The sequence below is a fragment of the Thamnophis sirtalis genome, unplaced genomic scaffold (assembly GCF_051295495.1).
Source record: "Thamnophis sirtalis isolate CommonGarterSnake01/CBP01778 unplaced genomic scaffold, rThaSir2_p1.2 scaffold_3, whole genome shotgun sequence".
Classification (NCBI taxonomy): Eukaryota; Metazoa; Chordata; class Lepidosauria; order Squamata; family Natricidae; genus Thamnophis; species Thamnophis sirtalis.
Genome location: NW_028261383.1, coordinates 60,424,725 through 60,444,390, shown reverse-complemented (window position 1 = coordinate 60,444,390; position 19,666 = coordinate 60,424,725). Strand labels below are relative to the sequence as shown.

Genomic DNA, 19,666 nt, shown 5'->3' with positions numbered 1-19,666 from the left:
GGGAGGTCTTTTTATTTTGGAGGTGCAGGTGGTGGCGAGCGTGATCACCTTATGGCTGCTGCTGTGTTGCAATATTTTTGGGGAGGCCTTATTTTTGGGGGAGAGCTTATTTTAGCACATGTGCTCAAAAGCCCGACTGGGCTTATTGTTTGGAGAGGTCTTATTTTGGGGAAAACTCAAGTACCTAGTTTGGGTAATGAAATGTCTGCAAGAAAACAAGGAAGCTCAGAAAACACCAAGAGCCCATGTCTACACATGCAGTATTGCAGACTATCTCGGCTTACCACCAAGAGTTCAATCCTGACTAGCTCAAGATTGACTCAGCCTTCCATCCTTCATCAGTAAAATAAAGACACAGATTGGTGGGGGCAATATTGAGTTGTTCATGTTCTGAATCATTGGGATTGACCACAATGGACTAAAAGAAAACCAATCCTATAAATGGAGACAATCTTAAAAAAAGAGATGGCTGAGTGGAAGAAAATAAAAATTGGAATAGCTGAATTATTAATTCAGCCACTTTTAAAGTATTGAATATTCCCTGCTGGAAGAAGCATAGTGAGAAACCTCTTTGTGGAAGGAAGAAATAAAACTGTTCAGGGAAAAAAGGTGGTCAGGAGAAGTTGCGCCTACTTTTACTTATGTACACTCAGTGCAAAATTAATTTATTCACATTATATCAGTATAAAATGTGCAGAGTTCTTAAGTGTCCCTCTGATCATATTTTAGACTGGCAGAAGATTAATTTTTCGTTCTGAGCCTCCCGCTTTCAAGGAGAAAGAAGATCATGATCAGGGGCTGATCGATAAAGAAAAAGAAGAGCTGCTCTATTACTTTACTTAGCAGTTGAAAGGTGCAAGACATTATGAAGCATACAGAAAATGACAAACTAACAAGAAAATGTTTCAACAGATACTCTGTAAATTTGGGGAGAAAGCTACTCTATCCTAAGTATAGTGACATACAGTAGAGCAAAATGTTTCAAATTTTTCATAATTGTAAAATCTTTTTTTGGGGGGAGGGGCTCAGTAAATTAACTTAGTGATAGAAAATATCTACCAAAGTGATCAAAGATCACAGACTAATCTAAAGTCTTGCAGCTAGGAAAATAGATATAACAATGATAATACAAATTTCTTTTTTAAAAATTCAATTTTCAATATCAGATTCATTTTTGTAATTAAGTAGATTGTATGGACATAACAAAAATAAAGTTGAAATGAAGAAACTGGGACATTAATTAATTTTATTAATCCTTTTAACTCCGTGATTATAAATATCCATTGCCAGCAATGGACTTTGCCAGAATAAATCTAATGCTTGTTCTCAAGCCATTAGGAATTTACAATGAGTTAAAACTGAGTATATAAACTTCATAAAAGAACACGTTTGTCTGTCCACAGAAGCAATTACTTATTCTTCAATAAGTAAGACTCTGTAAAGCAGAAGCACCACAACAAATGGATACAATTCACATTCTTACCAAGTTAGGGATCCTCTTTGGGTTGAAAAGAATTGAGTAATCTGCCCCATACATGCTTTGAAGAAAATCTAGGCCACACCTACTGTGGAAACCACAGAAAGTTTTTTTTTTACTCAAAGAAAAGGTATGAGGAATGAACAGGCTTCTTAACGCCCACCTATTTAATCTAAATCTACCTGTGTCTTTATAACAGTCAGATATGCTTGCATTCCAATTTATAGAGGATCACTATCACAGTAAGTGTGTGAACTATTCCACTGAGTTTTTGAGGTGACAATTGTTTAGGGCAAAATGCCCCCATTTCTCTTCAAAACTGAACCTTGGTGATAGAAAGAAAAGTTGTTTAAAAATAAGCAATTTCTTCACTTTTTCACCGAGAGGTTTTATATCAGAAACAAAAACAATTTGTTTTGATAATGTAAATGTATAGTAATAGGTCACGATAGGTAAACGTTTTACAGTCAATGAAAAATTACCCACTCAAGATTTTTTTTTCCTAAAAAACATCCACAAATGAAATTGAATTAATGTAATCTGTATAAAATGCTTCTAAACTACATTCTTCTGAAAATGAAGTTCAAAAGGCACAGGCATCAATTAGTATAATTCTATTTATGGGTAAATCTTCTTAATTTGGAATAGTCTATTATGAATAATCCAAGACAGAAATTATCCATGGTTCATTAAACACAGTAGAAAATAGTATTTCCAAAGCCATTCCAGACATTAATATCTTCCTAGTATATACGTAGTATGAAGGGACATCAACCTCAAGAACCTCTCTTCAGATTTCAACAGCTCTAGGAAATATATTTCCTAAGGCTCCTGACTTCCAAAACATAGGTGCCCACATGACGCACAGTAACATTTTAAGGACAGAGAAGGCTGTTGATCAGTCTTCCTCTTTGTCAGTGCTGCTAGAGATGTTGCAGAGGTAATAGGGCAAGGCTACTTTTACTTAAGCATGAGTTCCAAGGATACAAATTTAGAATGTGATGGAAGGGTCAATTTAGAGATATTTGTTGCTCATTCCTCATATATTCAAAAGAATTAATCTTTAATTTTCTTCTAACTGTAAATAAATAAGAAAAAATTCAAAGTGTTCCTTTGTAGGACATCTTTGTATAAAAAACAACAAAGCTCACACAACTTTTTAACTAAGTCGTACATATGTATAATTTTAATGCCATGTGGCATATCATGAATAAAATCTTTTAAGTTCCAGACTTAAATTCTTTTGTAAAACACTGACATTTCTCTGCTTAGCTGATTTCTTAGTATTTTTTCTTAAAAGTCTGCATGAATTAATTCTGTTATCTATAATAAAAGATAGGTGTTTTAAAAACATATATATTTAAAGATGTTATTTTTCATTTTGGTCAAGATGTTACTTTTATATACTACCGATACTAGCTGGAAGCTCTTTCTTCAGCCAGATAGTCTGTATGTAAATAATAAGCAGACCATCATTTCAACATTAATTTGGGAGTAAATTCTACTGACATCAGCAAAACCTATTTTTGACCAAAAATGCACCATGATAGGTATATGTAATAAAAGTGGATATGTACAAATTGGCAATACTGTTTTATATTACTGTAAACATAACCAAAGTGATAAGAAATAACATGTACTAGGCAGTTTTCTCAAGTTCAGTGTAAAATGCTAAATTAGAGATAGCAAGAGCAAGAACTCATATTGCTCTACTAATTCAATCTTTACTATCCCTGAGTATGGTACTATTCTAATGCTCTTATCTCTTTAAAATGTCAGTTTGCAAAAATCAATTGGTCTTCCTGCTTATTCCTTCATTTTAACTCCAAATTTAATTAGGGATTCATTTCAAGAAAAAAAGTGCTAAGCTTAATTGTTATCTACTATTTGGAGAATCATTATTAATTCTTAATTATTCTTAAAATCACTGTGGGATATCACCATTGCACTCTAATGCAGGACTCTTAATTCTGCCATATGTACCTTTTCCTGACTCTAAGACAGAACATACCAAGATCTCCAATTGCCTTATCAAATAAAATGTACTGAACAAGATTTTTGTTGCACGATAACCATCAAGTATCCCAGCACTGGTGACCATGCTTCCATTGTTCACTTTTTCCTTTAAAAGCAGGAACAGACTCTTATTTCTCAGGATGCTTCTGTGTCTGAATGTTCTAATGCTTCTGTCTCCAACACAATCATTCCAGGTCTTGTAGATTAATGGTGCTTCCTGTAAACTGGGAATTATCAGAATTGGCATCTTCTTCGGCAGAATTGTGTGGCTCCTGTTTAAAGCAAGATGTTAAGAAAGGTTCAGAGTTTCACAATTTGCAATTGATTAATTATACTCTTTAGATTATACAAATACTGCAGTCTTCAAAATCTATTGACTTTGTTTATAGGAATAAACTATCCATATTTCTCAACAGGTAAAAACTCTCACTAAAAAGCCTGCAACATGTTTCTATTTTCTCCTTTACCTTAACCTACCAAATTTAAAAGGCACAACCAAATACAGAAGGAACCTTATTGTAAACTTAAAGTAGTGGTTAATTTTATTATAATGAAATCAGCTGAAGCTGCATTTTATCCAATTTTGAAACTGAAAATTTTTGTACCTGAAGAATATGAACAGGTAAATCTACTGTCAACTGAGAGTGTGAAGAGGAAGATTGAGAACTGAGCTGGAAGGGTAGATCTCCTTCTCCTGGAGAATCATCCTAGCAACAAAGGAGTCAAAATGAGTTTCTAACTACAAACAGTATTGTCCCATGACCCATTCCAACCACCAACTGGTCATTCTTTACAAACATGTGGATGTGCTTAAAAGCAGTTAACCTATACATACTTACAGTAACAAAACACTTTAATAACTTCAATTAGGAGCCCCCACACTTTCACTTTTGCAACTCAATTTATATCAACACTGACTTAATACACACACATTAATCAATAAATTATATTGTCATCAACTTCTTTCAGAAGACATACATTTTCAGTGTTAAATATTTTGCTAAAAGAAGACAATTCCATTTTTGTTTGCAAAATAAGCATATAACCAACTTGATTTTAATGTTGTCCATCATGGTGTCATAGCTAAGATTGCCAGAAGAAAAAAGAAACTGGAGAACCAGTTTGGTATAACTGTGATGATTAAAGTGATGGCCTACAAACCACAGTTCTAGGCCTGCCTTAGGCATGAATACCAGCTGGGTAACTTTGGGCCAGTTACTCTCTCACAACCAAACCATCTCTCGGGGTTGTTCATATTGTGGCAAAATAAGAGTTGTTCCAAGAAATGCTCCCTCTATAACATTTTTTTTTCCATTGCAAGTAATCCTCACTTAATAGTCACAATTGAGACCAGTAACTCTGTCACTAAGTGACACGGTTGTTAAGCAAAAATCATGTGACTGTGACTTGTGATTTTAGTATTGGCTTCTCCATTGATTATGCTTCTCAAAAGCTGTTTGTGAAGCAACCTGAACTTCCGGGGGATGTTGGTCATATATGCAAGTGTCAACTCTCCGTGTTGACCTCTCATAAAGTTATTTTTTCAGTGCTTTTGTAACTTCGAACATCACTAAACACAGCAGTTGTTAAGCAAGGACCAACCATATTCCAAATGTTATCTTAATTTCAACTTTTGCTTTCTAGGCAGTTCCTATAATCTATATCAGGGGTCGGCAACTTTAAATCCTCAAAGAGTCACAAAGGTCCTAAACAGAAGCCCTCCATTCAGTTCCGGAGCCGACTGGAAGTCCAGTTCCCCCACTATAGTCTTCTCCTAGAGTGGCATCCTTTTTCCTCTACCTGTCCTAACTGAAAGCCCTATCAATTGTGGAACTGACTGGCGACAGGGAGCCCCAGCAGCAGGATGAAAGAGCCACATGTGGCTCCAGAGGCACGGGTTGCTGACCTCTGATCTATATGATGTCATGCTAATAAGGCACTACAAGTTCCTCATAGGTTCCCCTGCAACTGAAGACTAAGATCATTGTGATATTGATTGGCTTGGTTTGGTTTTGAATTTGTATCATTCCACTGTTTGGGAACTTTGAACCCTTTGACACTCATGTATTAGCAATGCCAGTGCTCAATTTCATCTATGATTTTTCTTCTCTGAATAGAAAATTCTTCTCTAATGTGAAGTGACTCATTCCAGTCCACTTAAGTTTGCTGGCTCCTATAATGTCAATACTGAATCTCAAAATTTCTAAACTGACATGAAATATGTCTTGGTTCATGGTTCTAACATTCCATCTACCAGTAGCACCTTTATTGCTGCAGCAGGGTACCAGGGAAATTTTTAGTAGCACATCTCTCTTTTCACAGGTAGAGAAATAGCCACTTAGTTGAGGAGCACAAAATTGCACTTGAATTCATTTCCCCCTCTTTCCCTGATTTTATCAACTGTCAAATATATCTTTTTACATTTCTGTTATTTATTACCAGCATTCTTCAAAGAAATAATTGCAAATATTTATTTATGAAGCAAAGGGAAGGCAATACTGATCATGTGATTAAAAAACCAAGATTTTAGACATGTGATTAAGAAATATCATTGGAAATTTAAACTTTGCAATTATTTTCTAAGCAGAATTTGGGTTTGCTGCCCCAAATCATAACATACTTGCTCTATCTAGCTATCTCCACCAACATATTGTATCACAAATCACAATTACATGTTCTTGGGGAAAAAAGATTATTTTCCGTAAGTTAAATTGCCAATTGTTACCTGAAGCAATTGAATTTGAACAAACTGTGTGCCAGCCGAAGAATCTCTTACTGTTAGATTTCCATTAGGCAAAATACTGTTGCATAACCGATTTCCATGACTAAAACAGTTAACTTTATCATTTTTGCTTTTTCTTATAGCAGAATCAGTTGTGCCTGAAATAAAGAGGTGGCATTTGTAAATATAAAGCTGCATTCTGAAGTAAGTTTCATTACATATCTGAAAATACTTATCTGAGCAACTTTGAATGGAAGATATGTTCTTACCCTGTATGGAGCAGATTATTTAAGCACTATTATTAAGCGTATTAATAGTTGAGGCTGCATACAAATTGTTCACAAAAAGAGAAAGGGCAATTTCCACACCTATTCAATCCATGCAAAGGTGGGCATCACATACTGCATCACCGGAAAAGTGAGTGTGCGGACGTGCATGCAGCATCAAAACACATGGCAATTCGCTCTCATGCGCCTTCTGCCCATGCGTGGAGTGTTAAAAAACACAGCAATTCACTTACATGCGCCTTCCGCACATGTGTGCGTCAAAAACACAGCGATATAAGATGGGATTGTGCCTGGGAGGTCACAACTACCGGTTCAACCAGCAGCAGCCCACCACTGATTCCATTGTTACTTTCATCTTCTAAAAAATTATTCCTAAGAGTTGACAGGTCTTTCAGAATAGGAGGAAAGATTATACATACTCTTATATATTCACTAGCCTTGGAAAGGAAGAATTATAAAAATTACCTAATCTAAAAATACAAACAGTGCTGTTTCTGTTCTGTATCAAGACCTGAAACCTGACTAAAAAGGGCCAGATAATCAATTTCAACCAACATCCTCTGGAATTGAAACTCCATCTTCTAAACCACCTTCCTTAAAAAGGGAAGGTGGAAGATTGGATGAAAACTGTCTACAAGGGTGGGCCCAGTAGTAGCCAATCCAGCACACCATGATGTTTTCAGGTGTTTGGGCTGGTGAAATTCCATACTCAGTGCAAATGGCCTTGAAGATGGCAGTGTGCCAGCGCAAACCAGCTTCCAAACCACTCTGCTCTTCCTCAACTGTCAATCCCCCCTCCCTATTTCCCATAATACAGATTTATTTCCCATATGTTTCCCCCTCTTCCCCAACTGATGACAGAATACCAGCAAGGCGCCAAGCTGAAGCTCCTTTTCAGCTCCTTCAAGTCTTCTCTGAACCACAGGGAGCAACAGGCCAACACAGTTCTAATGGGCACAATCCTATACAAGGCTCTGGCCACGTCCCTACTCAAGTAGCTGCCAGAGCATCCATAGGACTGTGCAGGTAATCAAGTATTATCCTCAGCTCCCTTGTAATTGCCATAAAGACGACTGGAAGTGGCTCTTTAACTTTCTTTTTCCTTTGCTCGTCTGTACTGTTTTTATCCTTTTTTTCTATTTTATATACTTTTTCTCTTGTCTTGTCTTTTAATTACATAAAAACTCTTGACAAAATTATAGAGGGAGAGAGAATATGAATTGTTCTGAGCAAGAATTCTAAATACTGTAGCCTACAGCACTCTCAACCCCAAAAATCACCCTGTAAATAGTGGTTCAATATGTATTTCAGCAAGTGGTTTGTTGTGCATGGATGCGTTCAACGGTACTTTTCAGAGGTCTGGTGGGTACTTGGTGCCTATAGGTAATGTATGCTAATCAAGAGTTGCTTCATTTAATTTCAGGGCTCTAGTATACATTTATATGCCGCAGATGAAATGTATCTCACAAAATTAAAAAATGTCTGTACAGCCAACTTAAATGTTCCAATAGGGGCGTCAAAATTGGGGTAGCTGTCAGCACCTGAAGGTTTGATATTTTTTAATAAATGCAGATTTAGATCATATTGCAAAATTTAAGTTATAATGGCCACACTATTTAACCTGGCCGGGGGGGCGGAGGGGGGGGGTTGAGTCCTAGCAGCAGCCTGGATAATTTCCTGCAGTTTTCTTGGCAAGATCTTTTGGAAGTGATTTGCTATTTGCCTCTTTTTAGGGCTGAGAAAGAATGACTGGCACAAAGTCACCCAGCTAGCTTTGTGTGTAAGGCAGAACTAGAACTTATGGTCTCCTGGTTTTTAGCCTGATGCCTGCACCACTACAGCAAACTGACTCTCTATTCAACTTAGGGTTCTAAATGTAATGATAATATCCTTAGATCCAGTTTGATGTATACACAACATACTGTACTGAAATAATACTCACCTACGTCATTCCCACTTCCCTTTTGTTTTCTTTTTTTGGCAAGCTGAATAGCTCGATAATCTGTTCTTGCAGACCCACCACTCTCCTGATGAGATAAAAGTGGTTGTTCACATCACTAAATCCAAGTAGTTAGATATGCAGCTTTTCATTATGAATTCCATTTTCCCCTAATAACATGTATTAATCCCTAACAGTTTCTTTGTTTATATTGAATTCTGTGTAGGATCTTTCTGGTTAAGTCCCATAGGAAAGGAGTCCCTGCTTATTTTACTCTGCTAGATGTTGCTGACTACAGGGCGGTGCTCATCTTCGTTTCAAGGCAGTTGATCCAGCACTGTCACTATTTCCGCAGTCATGTGGCCAGCATGATGTCGCAGAGCACTGTTTCTTCCCTACCAAAGTGGTACCTATTTATCTACTTGCTTTTGCATGCTTTTGAACTGATAGGTGGGTAGGAGCTAGGCGAAGATGGGCGCTCGTCTGTTGCATGAAGTTGGTGTTTCAAACTCAGGTTGTTGGCTTTCCAGCTGACAAGCCCAGCATATTAACCACTGACCCACTGCAACGCCCCATCTATGGTTAAGTCCATAGGCAAAATAAATTTCCTTTCCTTTTGTAAAACACCAAAATCTGCTGATATAAAACCCTGCAGAACAGATTATTTTTCTGAGGGGGCTGCAGAAAAAAAAGACATTCTACTGCACAAGCTATCTTTGAATGCAGTCCTGTAATATGCCAGTATGTATTTTAATAAGTCATGCAGCCAAAGACATATTTCAATAGTATGAGGGAGAAAATGTCTTTTTCTGTAAGCGTGGAATACAGTATACTTTTTTGTCACTCGGTCCCAAAGCACTACCTAGAGTTTTAAATATTCACAATGGTTTGAGAAGGAAGTAACAAATAAAACTAAACTTTGGTTCTAAGCGCCTGCTATGAAAAAGACTATCCTCTTTCACTTAATATGACGCACAACATGTTAACAGTATTGAATCCCTTTCACAGGCAGAAACAATTTATGCCACTTACATTATACAAAATGTATGGTGACTTCACTCGGGGCAGACATTCCATAAACTTTTTTGATCTGGTAGAGAATGACACACAATGACAATATCCTCAAAACCAATATACTAATAAAAATTAGTTACTTAAGAGTTATTGCATACCGGAATAGAGCTGCCAGTCACCGTGCTTAGATCAGTTTCTTTTTGTGCACTGTAACTTCCTGAAGGATTGGAGAACACATACTGAGTGACCACTTTGCTGCCTTCTTGTTGCTCCACAACGTCCAGGCTAGGAAGCAAAGTTTGCTCTGCTTTATTTGGAGCTAATAATTCAGCTGTATTGTTTCCACCAAGGCTGCTGGAAGGGGATAAAGTGGCCGTGTCTACTGACAAGTTATTGCTAGAAGTCAAACCATGCAAGTCTTGACTGGAACTTCTTGCTGACAAAGATGCTAATGAGCCCAAGGCTTCTGCATTCACCGTCTGTACTTCATCCAAATTTAAAGTGCTTTGCTGTAAAACGGTGGTGGTGGTTCCCAATAAAAGAGAGCTATCCAGGCTGTGTGGAATGTCACTACTGGCCACCAAAATCAGCGGGTCAACTGTCTGAGCAAGGGAATTGCTGTTGACAGACAGACTGCCTCCAAGCGTGGAACCTACTGAAGCGACATCTATAGTAAGAATTCCGGAGTTTATTAGAGCCATATCAGCTGAAATTCCAGAGGAGTTCCCAGATACACTAGAAAAAAGGGACACTAGATCTACATTGCTGAGGTCACTTTGTCCTGAATTGGCAAGTTCATTGCTAGGTGTGAGAGAACCAATGGTTTCCATCTGATTTAATAGATCTGAAATAAAACAAAACATGTTTATAAGATTACCTAGTTAGTATGATAAAATATCATACAAATCTTGCTTCCTTTCTCTCTCTCCAATTTGGCTACATATCTTCAGTCCAAGAATCTGTACCTTCCCTTTTCCAATCAAAACAGCCAATATTAGCCTCATTAGATTTGGAAAAAAAAACAGTACAGGTAGTCCTCAGCTTCCAATCACAATTGAGCCCAAAATTTATGTTGTTAATTGAGTTTTGACCCATTTTATGACTTTTCTCATCATGTTGGTTAAGTGAATCATTGCAGTTCTTAAATTTGTAATACGGTTAAGTGAATCTGGTTTTCCCATTGACTTTGCTTGTCAGAAGGTTGCAAAAGGAGATCACATTACTCTGGCACACTGCAACTTTCATAAATATGAGTCAGTTGTCAAGAATCCACGTCTAAATCATGTGACCATGGGAGATGCTGCAACAGTCATTAAGTGTGAAAAATGGTCATAAGTCACTTTTTTCAGTGTTGAGGACTACCTATAGTGCTAGAACTCAATGCTACTACGCCATGGTAATGTAATTTTGTTAGGATTTCAGATAATCTCTACTTCTTGCTAGCACATATTCAGACCTCAATAATATGCTGTGCATGCCTAACAAAATGGATGGTGCTATGTGTGACTTTCACACAGCCAGCAGTAAGTGCCAGCAATATTTATAGAAGATGTGAAGGGAGGCATTATGGTGTAAGCTCTATCCTTAAGTATGAGTGTTATGATATCTCACTACATATAAAAGGGCAGATCTTTGCAGCATTATGGCACAAGCCCCACCCCTCCTGTATGTGCATTTTGCTATTATGTAAGACAGACAGAATTTAGGGCAAAGCGCAACAGTGTTTTTATCATTCTCAGCTTGCTAATCTTTGCTGAACCAAATAGAAAAGCAAGTCACATTGGATACTAGAATTTCTACATGAATTATTCAGAAGACATTTTCAATAATAAAGAAGGTATTTGTAGCAGTATCAACTGAGAAAACCTTTGAGCAATACCCCCCAAAATGATTGTTTCACTGCTGACACTTAAGTGACCCATTTATTTTGCATTCAATTTTTATGTTTCTCCTAATATACCCACTGCTTGCTCCCATTGAATAAAGTGGCATAATCACCTTTGCCCAAAGATGCTTTTTCAAGAGGCAACTGGACTTTCTTGTTTTTCTTTGAAGACATTTCGCTTCTCATCCAAGAATCTTCTTCAGCTCTGACAGGATAGGAGGAATGGAAGGATTTATATTCCTTGCAGACATCTGCAAGGAATATAAATCCTTCCATTCCCCTCCATCACTCACTCATTCTTGTGTAATTCTGAACAATCTGCTAAGCATTCTAGTTTCCATTACTTATTACATTCAGCAAATAATCAAAACTATGTTGATATAAAATGTCTTATAGCTCAAAATCATTCATTTTATTATATGCTTTCTGTAAAAATCAATAGCAAACATTGTTTTTAATGTTTGTACATAGATCAAGTATCTACAAAATAACAAAAGAGTTATATGGACCCAAGTAATTATCTTTTGAATGAAATAATCTTTTTTTTTTGCAAGATCTTTAGATATTACACATTCTATACATTATTCAAATCCACAGATAACTCAAGTCTTCTAAGGTCGCACATCATACCTGCACTAAAGTTGTGTTGCTTGACCATATGTGTTTTCATACTATGCTTTGAATTGAATAATTTGCTACAACTGGATACGGGGCAACGCATCTTCAATGAGTCCACATCCTGAAGGTGTTTTTTGGAGTGAATATACAGACTACTGCGTGCTGAGAACTTTGCACAACAACCTGAAATATACAACAACTGGATCATATGAATATAATATATACTTACAGATTTAAACCCTATTTAAAAAGTTTCCTATGAGATTGCAGGCAGCACAATTTCTCACAATCCCTTACTCCTAGGCCTCGGTGTTTTGATTCCCCAAATCTTTTCTTTTTCAATTTTCAATGATTTATAAAGCCTCAGACAGGTTACAAAGCTAAGAAACTGCTAAGGCGAAAAAGCCAGTTTGAATTGGTCGTATGCACAGTATATACTGCCACATACTTAGAGAGGAGTAAGGGCAGAGCTAAGCAAAGAGCTCTACTAACAGTAATAGCTATACTGACCATCTTTGAAAGTGATCTTACAAATCTTAGAATAAAAGCTGTGTGACACCAGCTTCAAAATCTTGTGAGAACCCTGCATGCAATTCAGAGCCAAATTAACTAAAACAACTACACTATTCAACTATGGTTGCATTTATCAAGGCAGTAGAAGCTTTAAATATAATACATAATTTAAATCTCCATCCTACACCCACTCTACTTTTATTTTATTTTAAATTGTGGATTTCTATAATCCCTAAAAATAAAAAAAGAAGTATTGAAATTAAATAATTTTAAGGGAACAGCATGCTTTTGGAAGAAACATTTATTTAGCTCCTTCTTCACAATTATGTTGTAATTTGAAAGTATTTTCTTCCCTGTCATGGGATTCAGTAGCAAACCTTCTGTCTATATAATGTATAGTTTGGCCTTTTATACATATCATTAACCTATGAAGAAATAGAATCAAGTGTTTGAGTAATACCTTCCACAGGGCATTCAAATGGTTTTGTACCAAGATGAGTTATACTATGGCCTTTCAAATGTTCTGCTCTTGTAAAAGATTTTCCACAACCTTCTACAGAGCATGTGAATCTCCTGTCATCTTCATGTTTCCTACAAGAGTAATTACATTGATGTTAACATCAAGCACTTCATACATAAGATCAAAAGATTAAAGTCTGATAAGTTTGTAAGCCCTATTATTAGACTTGACTCCAAAAATGTTTTAGCTAAGCAGACTGCTTCCATTCAACTTAAACAAAGTCTAATTTGTTTATTCAAGTTCATTTTCAATTACTGAACTTATAGCTTCTCTAACTTAAACTTCAGGTTCTTTAAAATTTTGTATGTGTATGGCAATGATTTTCAATATAATCAGTTGAAATATTTACCTTTTATGTCTTAATAGCTTAGACATACTGGTGAAGGACCAGCCACAGCCTTCAAAATCACAAATGAAAGGTCTTTCTCCTGGGTCGGGGGGTGGGGGTGGGGAGAGGCATACAAAAATAGTGAATACAAAAACTAGCACATTCATTTTCAAAAAATCCTAATCGTATTAGCATTTATATTCATTAGCTTCTCTACCGTGTTTCCCCGAAAATACAACCTGTCCTGAAACTAATGCCTTGCCACATTTTTCGTGTGGCCAAAAATATAAGCCCACCCCTGAAAATAAGCCCCCGGACAACCTCCCTTCCGCTCACTGACCTAGCGGCATCCCGAAGGCGCCGCGGGAGTGGAAAAGCACTCATGTTGCTTGGCACCTTCGGGATACCGCTAGGTTGGGGAGTGGCATTCTGCCTGGCCAGAGGGGGGTTGCCGGGCGGCTGCTCCCTTGTGAGCGGGCTCCCAAAGAGCCGGGCACAGCCTCAGGGGCGAAGCAGCCATGAGGTGACCACAGTCATGAGCAGCCGCCCAGCAAACCCCCTCTCCAGCCAGGCAGAGTGCCATTCACTGACCTAGGGGGTATCCCTAAGGCGCCAAGCCACATGGCTCTCTGCCCGCTCCCCAGCTCCTGCGGCTTGGCACATTAGGGATACCCCCTAAGTCAGTGCATGGAGCTCTGCCCTGCTGGAAAGGGGGGTTGCGCGAGCGCTTGTTTCGCCCCCAGCAAGCATGCCCCCCAGCCTCACCATGCCCTGGCCCCAGCTGCCACCGCCGCCACACTCTGAGTATAACTTCTTTTCCAGCTTCAACTCCAAAACTCGGCTGCCGAGTCTTCCAGCAGCGGCCACTCTAGGAGGGCGCTCTATGGTTGTGGGCCAGCTGCCGGACAGAATGTCTTCCAGCAGCCACCATGTGCCTTGGCTGTGCCCGGTTCTTCGGGAGCCCACTCGCAAGGGAGCAGCTGACCGGCAACCCTAAAACAATAAGCCCCCCCCCTATAATAAGCCCAAGGCCATATTTCGTGGGACAAAAGAAAATAAGACCCTGTCTTATTTTGGGGAAAACACGGTACATTGATGATTTTATTAATCAAATTCTTTACAAGATAACAATTAAATCCTTGCCTATAAACATATTATCAGTTCTTAAGGATAGCATCCATTAAATCAACATAATTGTTCTTTAAGTCAACCAAATGCAAACTTTTAACAGTATCCTAGTTCACACCTGTGTGACTTCTCATGTGGATTTTCAGCCGGCAAGCTTTGTCATATTGCTTGTTACAGCCTGGGAAGGAGCAGGAAAACAATTCTTGTTCCCTGAAGTGGACTCGATTATGAGAAAATAATGCACTCACTGTTATGAAGGTCCTCTCACAGCCTGGAGAAAAAAGAAAGAGTTAACCATGTTCTGCAGGAAAGCAGAAACAAACAAAATAAGCAGCTTTGATAGCTCAAAACACTATGTTACAAATAAATAAAAACACAATTTTCAAAAGCAGATTATTGCCAGGCACCATATGCTGCTAAAAGCCAATAGAGGAATGTTTTCATGTTCAATTTCTACATCTTCTTCCAGCTAATGGTTTTTGAAAATAGAATACTAGCAGATATATTCCATTCTACACACCTAAGTTACAACATAAGAATCTACTATTTGACTTCCATTCTACCACAATATGGCCATCAAGGTATCTAGAAATATTGGAATCTGAAATCCAGCATTCTCAGTGGACTTCAATGGAAAAGGATGCTTTCCTATTAAATGTTCCTCCTGACAACCTATATAACATTAAACTAGAAATTAAATTTGCCACAAAAATTCCAAAGAATAATAAATTCACATGCCATCTTAAAATCAGCGTTCCACAATGGGAGCTATATTGGATTGAGGTTAAGGAGATCTAAGTTCAAATAAGAAAAATTGCTGTAAGTGTGTAGAGAGGTAATATATTTCTAAATATTCCCACTTACAATCAGAACAGGCATACACCACATTTCACAAAACTGACTTTTTCCCTAATGGTACTTTATTATGAATTCAGCTATGATAGTACACAAAGCTGTTTAAAAATTTTCTGTAATAAATCATGTAATTATTTTAAACAGAGTATATTTTATTTAAAATTGTACTGAAAAAGGGATTCTTTTCCATGTGAACACGCATAGGATTGCACATCTGTCAGCCCCTCTAAAAATTCAGAAAGGTATCAGTTCATACCAAAGGTCACAGAAACATTCATGGGTATTATTTTATGATAACGTGTTCAACATATAAACATACAAAATTCACACAAAGTAATACAATGGAGATTTTAGTATTGGGTAATTAGTTTGAGGCTGAAGCTATTATCATATAATACTTTGATGTGAATTACAGGCAGTGGTGGATTCCTAGGCCAGGAACCCAGGCCTGCCACACCCCTGAACCAGTTTTCCTGGTAGCACCATAGGCGCCGCCATCTTGTTTTTTGGGCTTCTGTGCATGCACAGAAGCATTTTTATAGTACTGTGTGCATGACCTCAAGCAAACCGGCAATAGCAGCTGCCAGAACCCACCCCTGATTACAGAGTATTTTTTTTTACTTTGTACAGGTAGTTCTCAGCATACATCTTTTTCTTCAGTGACCATGCAAACGTATAGTGACATGACCAATTCTCAAAGATCCAGCCACTGCAGTCTTCCCGCAGTCATGTGATCACAATTCAAGTGCTGAAGTGTCTGGCTTGCGATTATGACATTGCAGCAAGCCATCTTATGTGATCAACATTTGTGACCTTTCAATATGCAAGATGCCTTTTTTCCTTGAGGGGCATGGTATGAAATCCAAAAATCCAGGGATCTTATACTCCGCAGCACCTCAAACTTTAGTGCATGCCTGCCCACAGCACTCTCTGGCCAAAGTCTCTGTAACCCCTCCTATGCCTCCACTGGCCCTCCCATAGACCCTCCCAATTTAGCATGACACCTGTGCACCCTCTCTACACTCCTGTGTTGGGGTTCCCATCCCTTCCTGCTTAAGCACTTGTGGGCCCTTCTGTTACAATGACAACCAGAACTGCTGTCACTAACCAATGCAGTCACATAACATGGTTTAGCAATGGTCCAAACTGCAGGCATAACCCAAGGACTTCCTGCACTCAACTATGGATCTAACACTTCGAGGGATTTTTTTTACCTCTCTTTTTATTTTCAATTCTTTAAAAAAAAAATAGAATGTGAATTTTATATATTAATTATATTACTGCATTGAAATCTGCAACGATCCTGATTTGCTATTTTACAATGAAGTATCAATGAATATTTATATTTTCGATTAACCGGAATACAAAGATTTTTAAGTAACTAGATTTAAAATAGCCCCCTTTCCCCCAGTTCACGACACAAATGCCACACGCGGGCAGTTTGCCCAAACCAACCGGGTCCGGGTCCACCAGATTACCTGGATATTCGCAGCGGTAAGGCCGGTCTGGCTCCAGGTGGCTCCGCCGCTGATGCGCCCCGAGCCGGGCGGCACTGGGGAAGCGTTGCCCGCAAGCCTCGCACTTCAGCCTCGACTCTTCCTCGTGAGCCCTGCCGTGAGCCCGGAGGTTGTAGATGGTGGTGAAGCGCTTCGTGCAACCCGGCGCGGAGCAGGCGAAGGGCCGCAGCTTGTCGTGGGAATGCAGGTGGCGCCGCAGTTTGTAGGCCGTGGCGAAAGCCCAGGAGCAGCCGGGGATCGGGCAGCTAAAGGGACGCGCCACCCGGCCTGCGGCAGCCGAGGCAACCAAACCTCCGGCGGCTGCCACTGCCTCTCCGCCCTCCTGCGGGGCGCCGGTTGGGCTCCCGCCGCGCGCCGACAGTTGATGCAGCCGCAGGACCTGCTTGCGGGAAAAGGTGTCGGCGCGGTGGGAGTCCGGCCGAGGAGGATACGACGCCGGAGCCCGCGAAAGTGCAGCCGGGGGCTGGGCGTCGTCGCTCGGCTGAGCCGGAGCGGGCGGCGGGGCTGCCGGCGCGGGCCCTCCGAAGCTGAGCGTCCCATTTTCGAAGCGGACCAGCAGGCTCTGGTTGTTGATGGTCAGCGTGCCCGAGAAGGAGGAATTCCCCTGGCCGCCGCCGCCACTCTCCTCTTGCGGCCCGCCGCCCTCCGAGAGCGGCGCCGAAGCCTGGCTTTCTCCGCCCGCCTCGCCGCCGGGCTTGCCCTCCCGCGGCCGCTGCGCCGGCGGGGAATCCTGAGAGGAGCCTCGCGAGGGGCTCCCAGAGGCTCCGCCCCGCACCAAGTTAAGCACCAGCAGCAAAGCGTCACTTTCCGGCGGCTGCCCGGGGCCTCCGGCTGGTGGGGATGTGGCGCCGCCCGAGTTAGCAGGTCCCGGCGGAGGCGGCGGAGGAAGAGGCGGCGGCGGCGGCAACTGCTGATGCGGCTGCGGTGTCTCCGGCAGCTTCCCTTCGAGGAGCAGCAGCACCGGGAATGTCACGTCCAGGCCCCAGGCCCCCGCCGCCGCCGCGGAGTCACGAGGCTGAGGAAGCCGGCAAACAGGCCCTGAGGGGGCAGCCCCGTCCTCCGCACCGGCGCCATGTTGTTGTTGGGTGGCGGGCTCGGGCTGGGCCGCCTCCGCGGCGGCAGGCAGCCCCTGCGTTTCCATCTTGGGGGTCCCTGTAGCAGCGGCTGAAACCGGAGCCGCGGGGCGGAGCCGCCCGAGCGATCGGAGAAACCCGGAGCGCGGAGTATAGGAGAGGAGTCGATCCTGCGCGGCCGACTGTAAAACCAGGAAGTGGTGCAGTTCTGGCGTGAAACCGGAGAGTATAGCTCAGAAGTGGGGAGGAGGATAAGGTGACCAGATTTTCAGATTGGTAAAGAGGGACACCTTTGACCCGGGGGGGGGGGGCTTGATTAAAAATTTTATATGAGCAACAAAAATTTTCATACAACGCAAAAATAGTATTGTAATTTTTTTTATTTCAACATAACTACAATTTACAAATATAAATTGTAACTGTTGCCAAACATCAAAATTTTGATCACGTGACCATGAGGATGCTGCAATGGTCGCTAAGGGTGAAAATGGTCGCTAAGTGTGAAAAATGGTCATCAGTCACTTTTTTCAATGCCATTGTAACTTTGGTCATTAAGCCCATTATATCAACTTTCTTGCCACAGTTCTTAAGTGAATAACTGCAGCTGATATTTTGTATTTTGGATAGAATCTTTTTTTAAATAGTCTAAGACAATTTAAAAAAAGATTCTATCCAAAATAAATTGAAGTGAAACCATTTTTAAAAATTCTATGCACAATACTTTGAAATATATTGTGCATAGAATTTTTAAAAATAGTTTTACTTCAATTTATTCTGTGTGGAATAGTTTGAAATGTTTTACTTCAATTTATTCTGTGTGCCCCCCCCCCCCCCCAGTCAAAGGTGTCCCTCTTTACCAGTCTGAAAATCTGGTCACCTTATCCTCCTCCCCACTTCTGAGCTATACTCTCCGGTTTCACGCCAGAACTGCACCACTTCCTGGTTTTACATTCGGCCGCGCAGGATCAACTCCTCTCCTGCTAACAATAGGCCTCGTAAATAAAACTTTGATTTGTGTAAATAGTGTTTCCCCTTCATTCCACTTCTGCCAGGACAGTGGAGCTCTCATCAGATCTTCGCCTGGTAGGTCAACCTGCTGGGACTGCAAAATAATGTCGGAGAGCTCAGCATTCTTGGTCCCTTGCCCTCGGATGTTTCATTATTACTAAAACTTCCATCTAAAAATACCTTCCTAAATTTAATTTCGTATAAAGTGAATTTCCTTCATCACAGCCTTAATGCACCCTCCCTGTACGTTTGAAATTAATGTTTCCAAGCCAGTTATGATTTTCCAAAAGATTTGTGCTTGCTGGTGTTTGCTTTGCCTCCAACAAAGCAGCTACCTGTGTGTCAGAATCATGCCTTTTATCCTGAAGTACAGAAAATATTTTAATAGTGCTGGGCTGTTTTAAACTTAATGCATGTTTGTTTTTTCTGTAACATAGTTTTTGGTGTATATTTTGTTTAGTAATGTCTGATAGGTCCCTTTAGGGAGGTGAACTCTCTAAAAAAAACCACCAGAAATAAAGAGTAACAGCTGTAGGAGAAGGGGGGAAGCCAGGAGAGAGGATTTACCTCCCTGTAGCAGTTAGCAGAGTGGTTTCCAAACATGATGTGAATTCTTCAGTTTACCTGTCCAATTTAACATGTTGAAAAGGACAGTAAAATTGGAAAGGCTAAAAAGTTGGAGAAGAATAATTAGATAAGGAAACAATGAGTGTAATGTTGGGTAGAGATTGAAATACGGGCTGCTGGGATGTATGAGCTAAACTTA

General features: G+C 40.1%; 2 protein-coding genes across 8 annotated transcripts in view; one reads left to right on the top strand and one right to left on the bottom strand.

The window, feature by feature from the left end:
* Positions 1 to 920, top strand: part of CFAP100 (cilia and flagella associated protein 100) — a 60,517-nt gene extending 59,597 nt beyond the window's left edge. For all 3 annotated transcript variants that reach the window (XM_087708964.1, XM_087708963.1, XM_014074807.2), the window contains one exon: positions 730 to 920. In XM_087708964.1, coding sequence (XP_087565090.1) covers positions 730 to 843 — 114 coding nt within the window. In that variant the 3' untranslated portion in view covers positions 844 to 920. The remainder of the gene's footprint in view (positions 1 to 729) is intronic.
* A 306-nt stretch (positions 921 to 1,226) lies between these two features.
* ZXDC (ZXD family zinc finger C) lies at positions 1,227 to 18,002 on the bottom strand. 5 transcript variants are annotated; one of them, XM_087708959.1, is made up of 10 exons: positions 16,781 to 17,997; positions 14,566 to 14,718; positions 13,341 to 13,419; positions 12,932 to 13,062; positions 11,971 to 12,141; positions 9,614 to 10,299; positions 8,445 to 8,529; positions 6,219 to 6,373; positions 4,099 to 4,200; positions 1,227 to 3,765 (listed from the first exon to the last, which is right to left on the bottom strand). In XM_087708959.1, the coding sequence occupies exons 1-10, from the start codon at positions 17,958 to 17,960 to the stop codon at positions 3,679 to 3,681; spliced, it is 2,829 nt and encodes a 942-aa protein (XP_087565085.1). In that variant the 5' UTR covers positions 17,961 to 17,997; the 3' UTR covers positions 1,227 to 3,678. The 5 variants fall into 5 exon arrangements, with proteins under 5 accessions (XP_087565085.1, XP_087565086.1, XP_013907516.2 ...); XM_087708960.1 differs by lacking the exon at positions 4,099 to 4,200 and having other exon boundaries at positions 16,781 to 17,999; XM_014052041.2 differs by lacking the exons at positions 4,099 to 4,200; positions 6,219 to 6,373 and having other exon boundaries at positions 16,781 to 17,999.
* Between the last annotated feature and the right edge of the window lie 1,664 nt (positions 18,003 to 19,666).

Coding starts and splice junctions, on each gene's coding strand:
- ZXDC (XM_087708959.1), bottom strand. CDS start 17,960: ATGGAAACGCAGGGGCTGCCTGCCGCCGCGGAGGCGGCCCAGCCCGAG. Junction 14,719..16,780: donor TTACCGCTGCGAATATCCAG/GTAATCTGGTGG, acceptor TTTTTTCTCCAG/GCTGTGAGAGGACCTTCATA. Junction 8,530..9,613: donor TGACTGGCAGCTCTATTCCG/GTATGCAATAAC, acceptor TTATCTCATCAG/GAGAGTGGTGGGTCTGCAAG.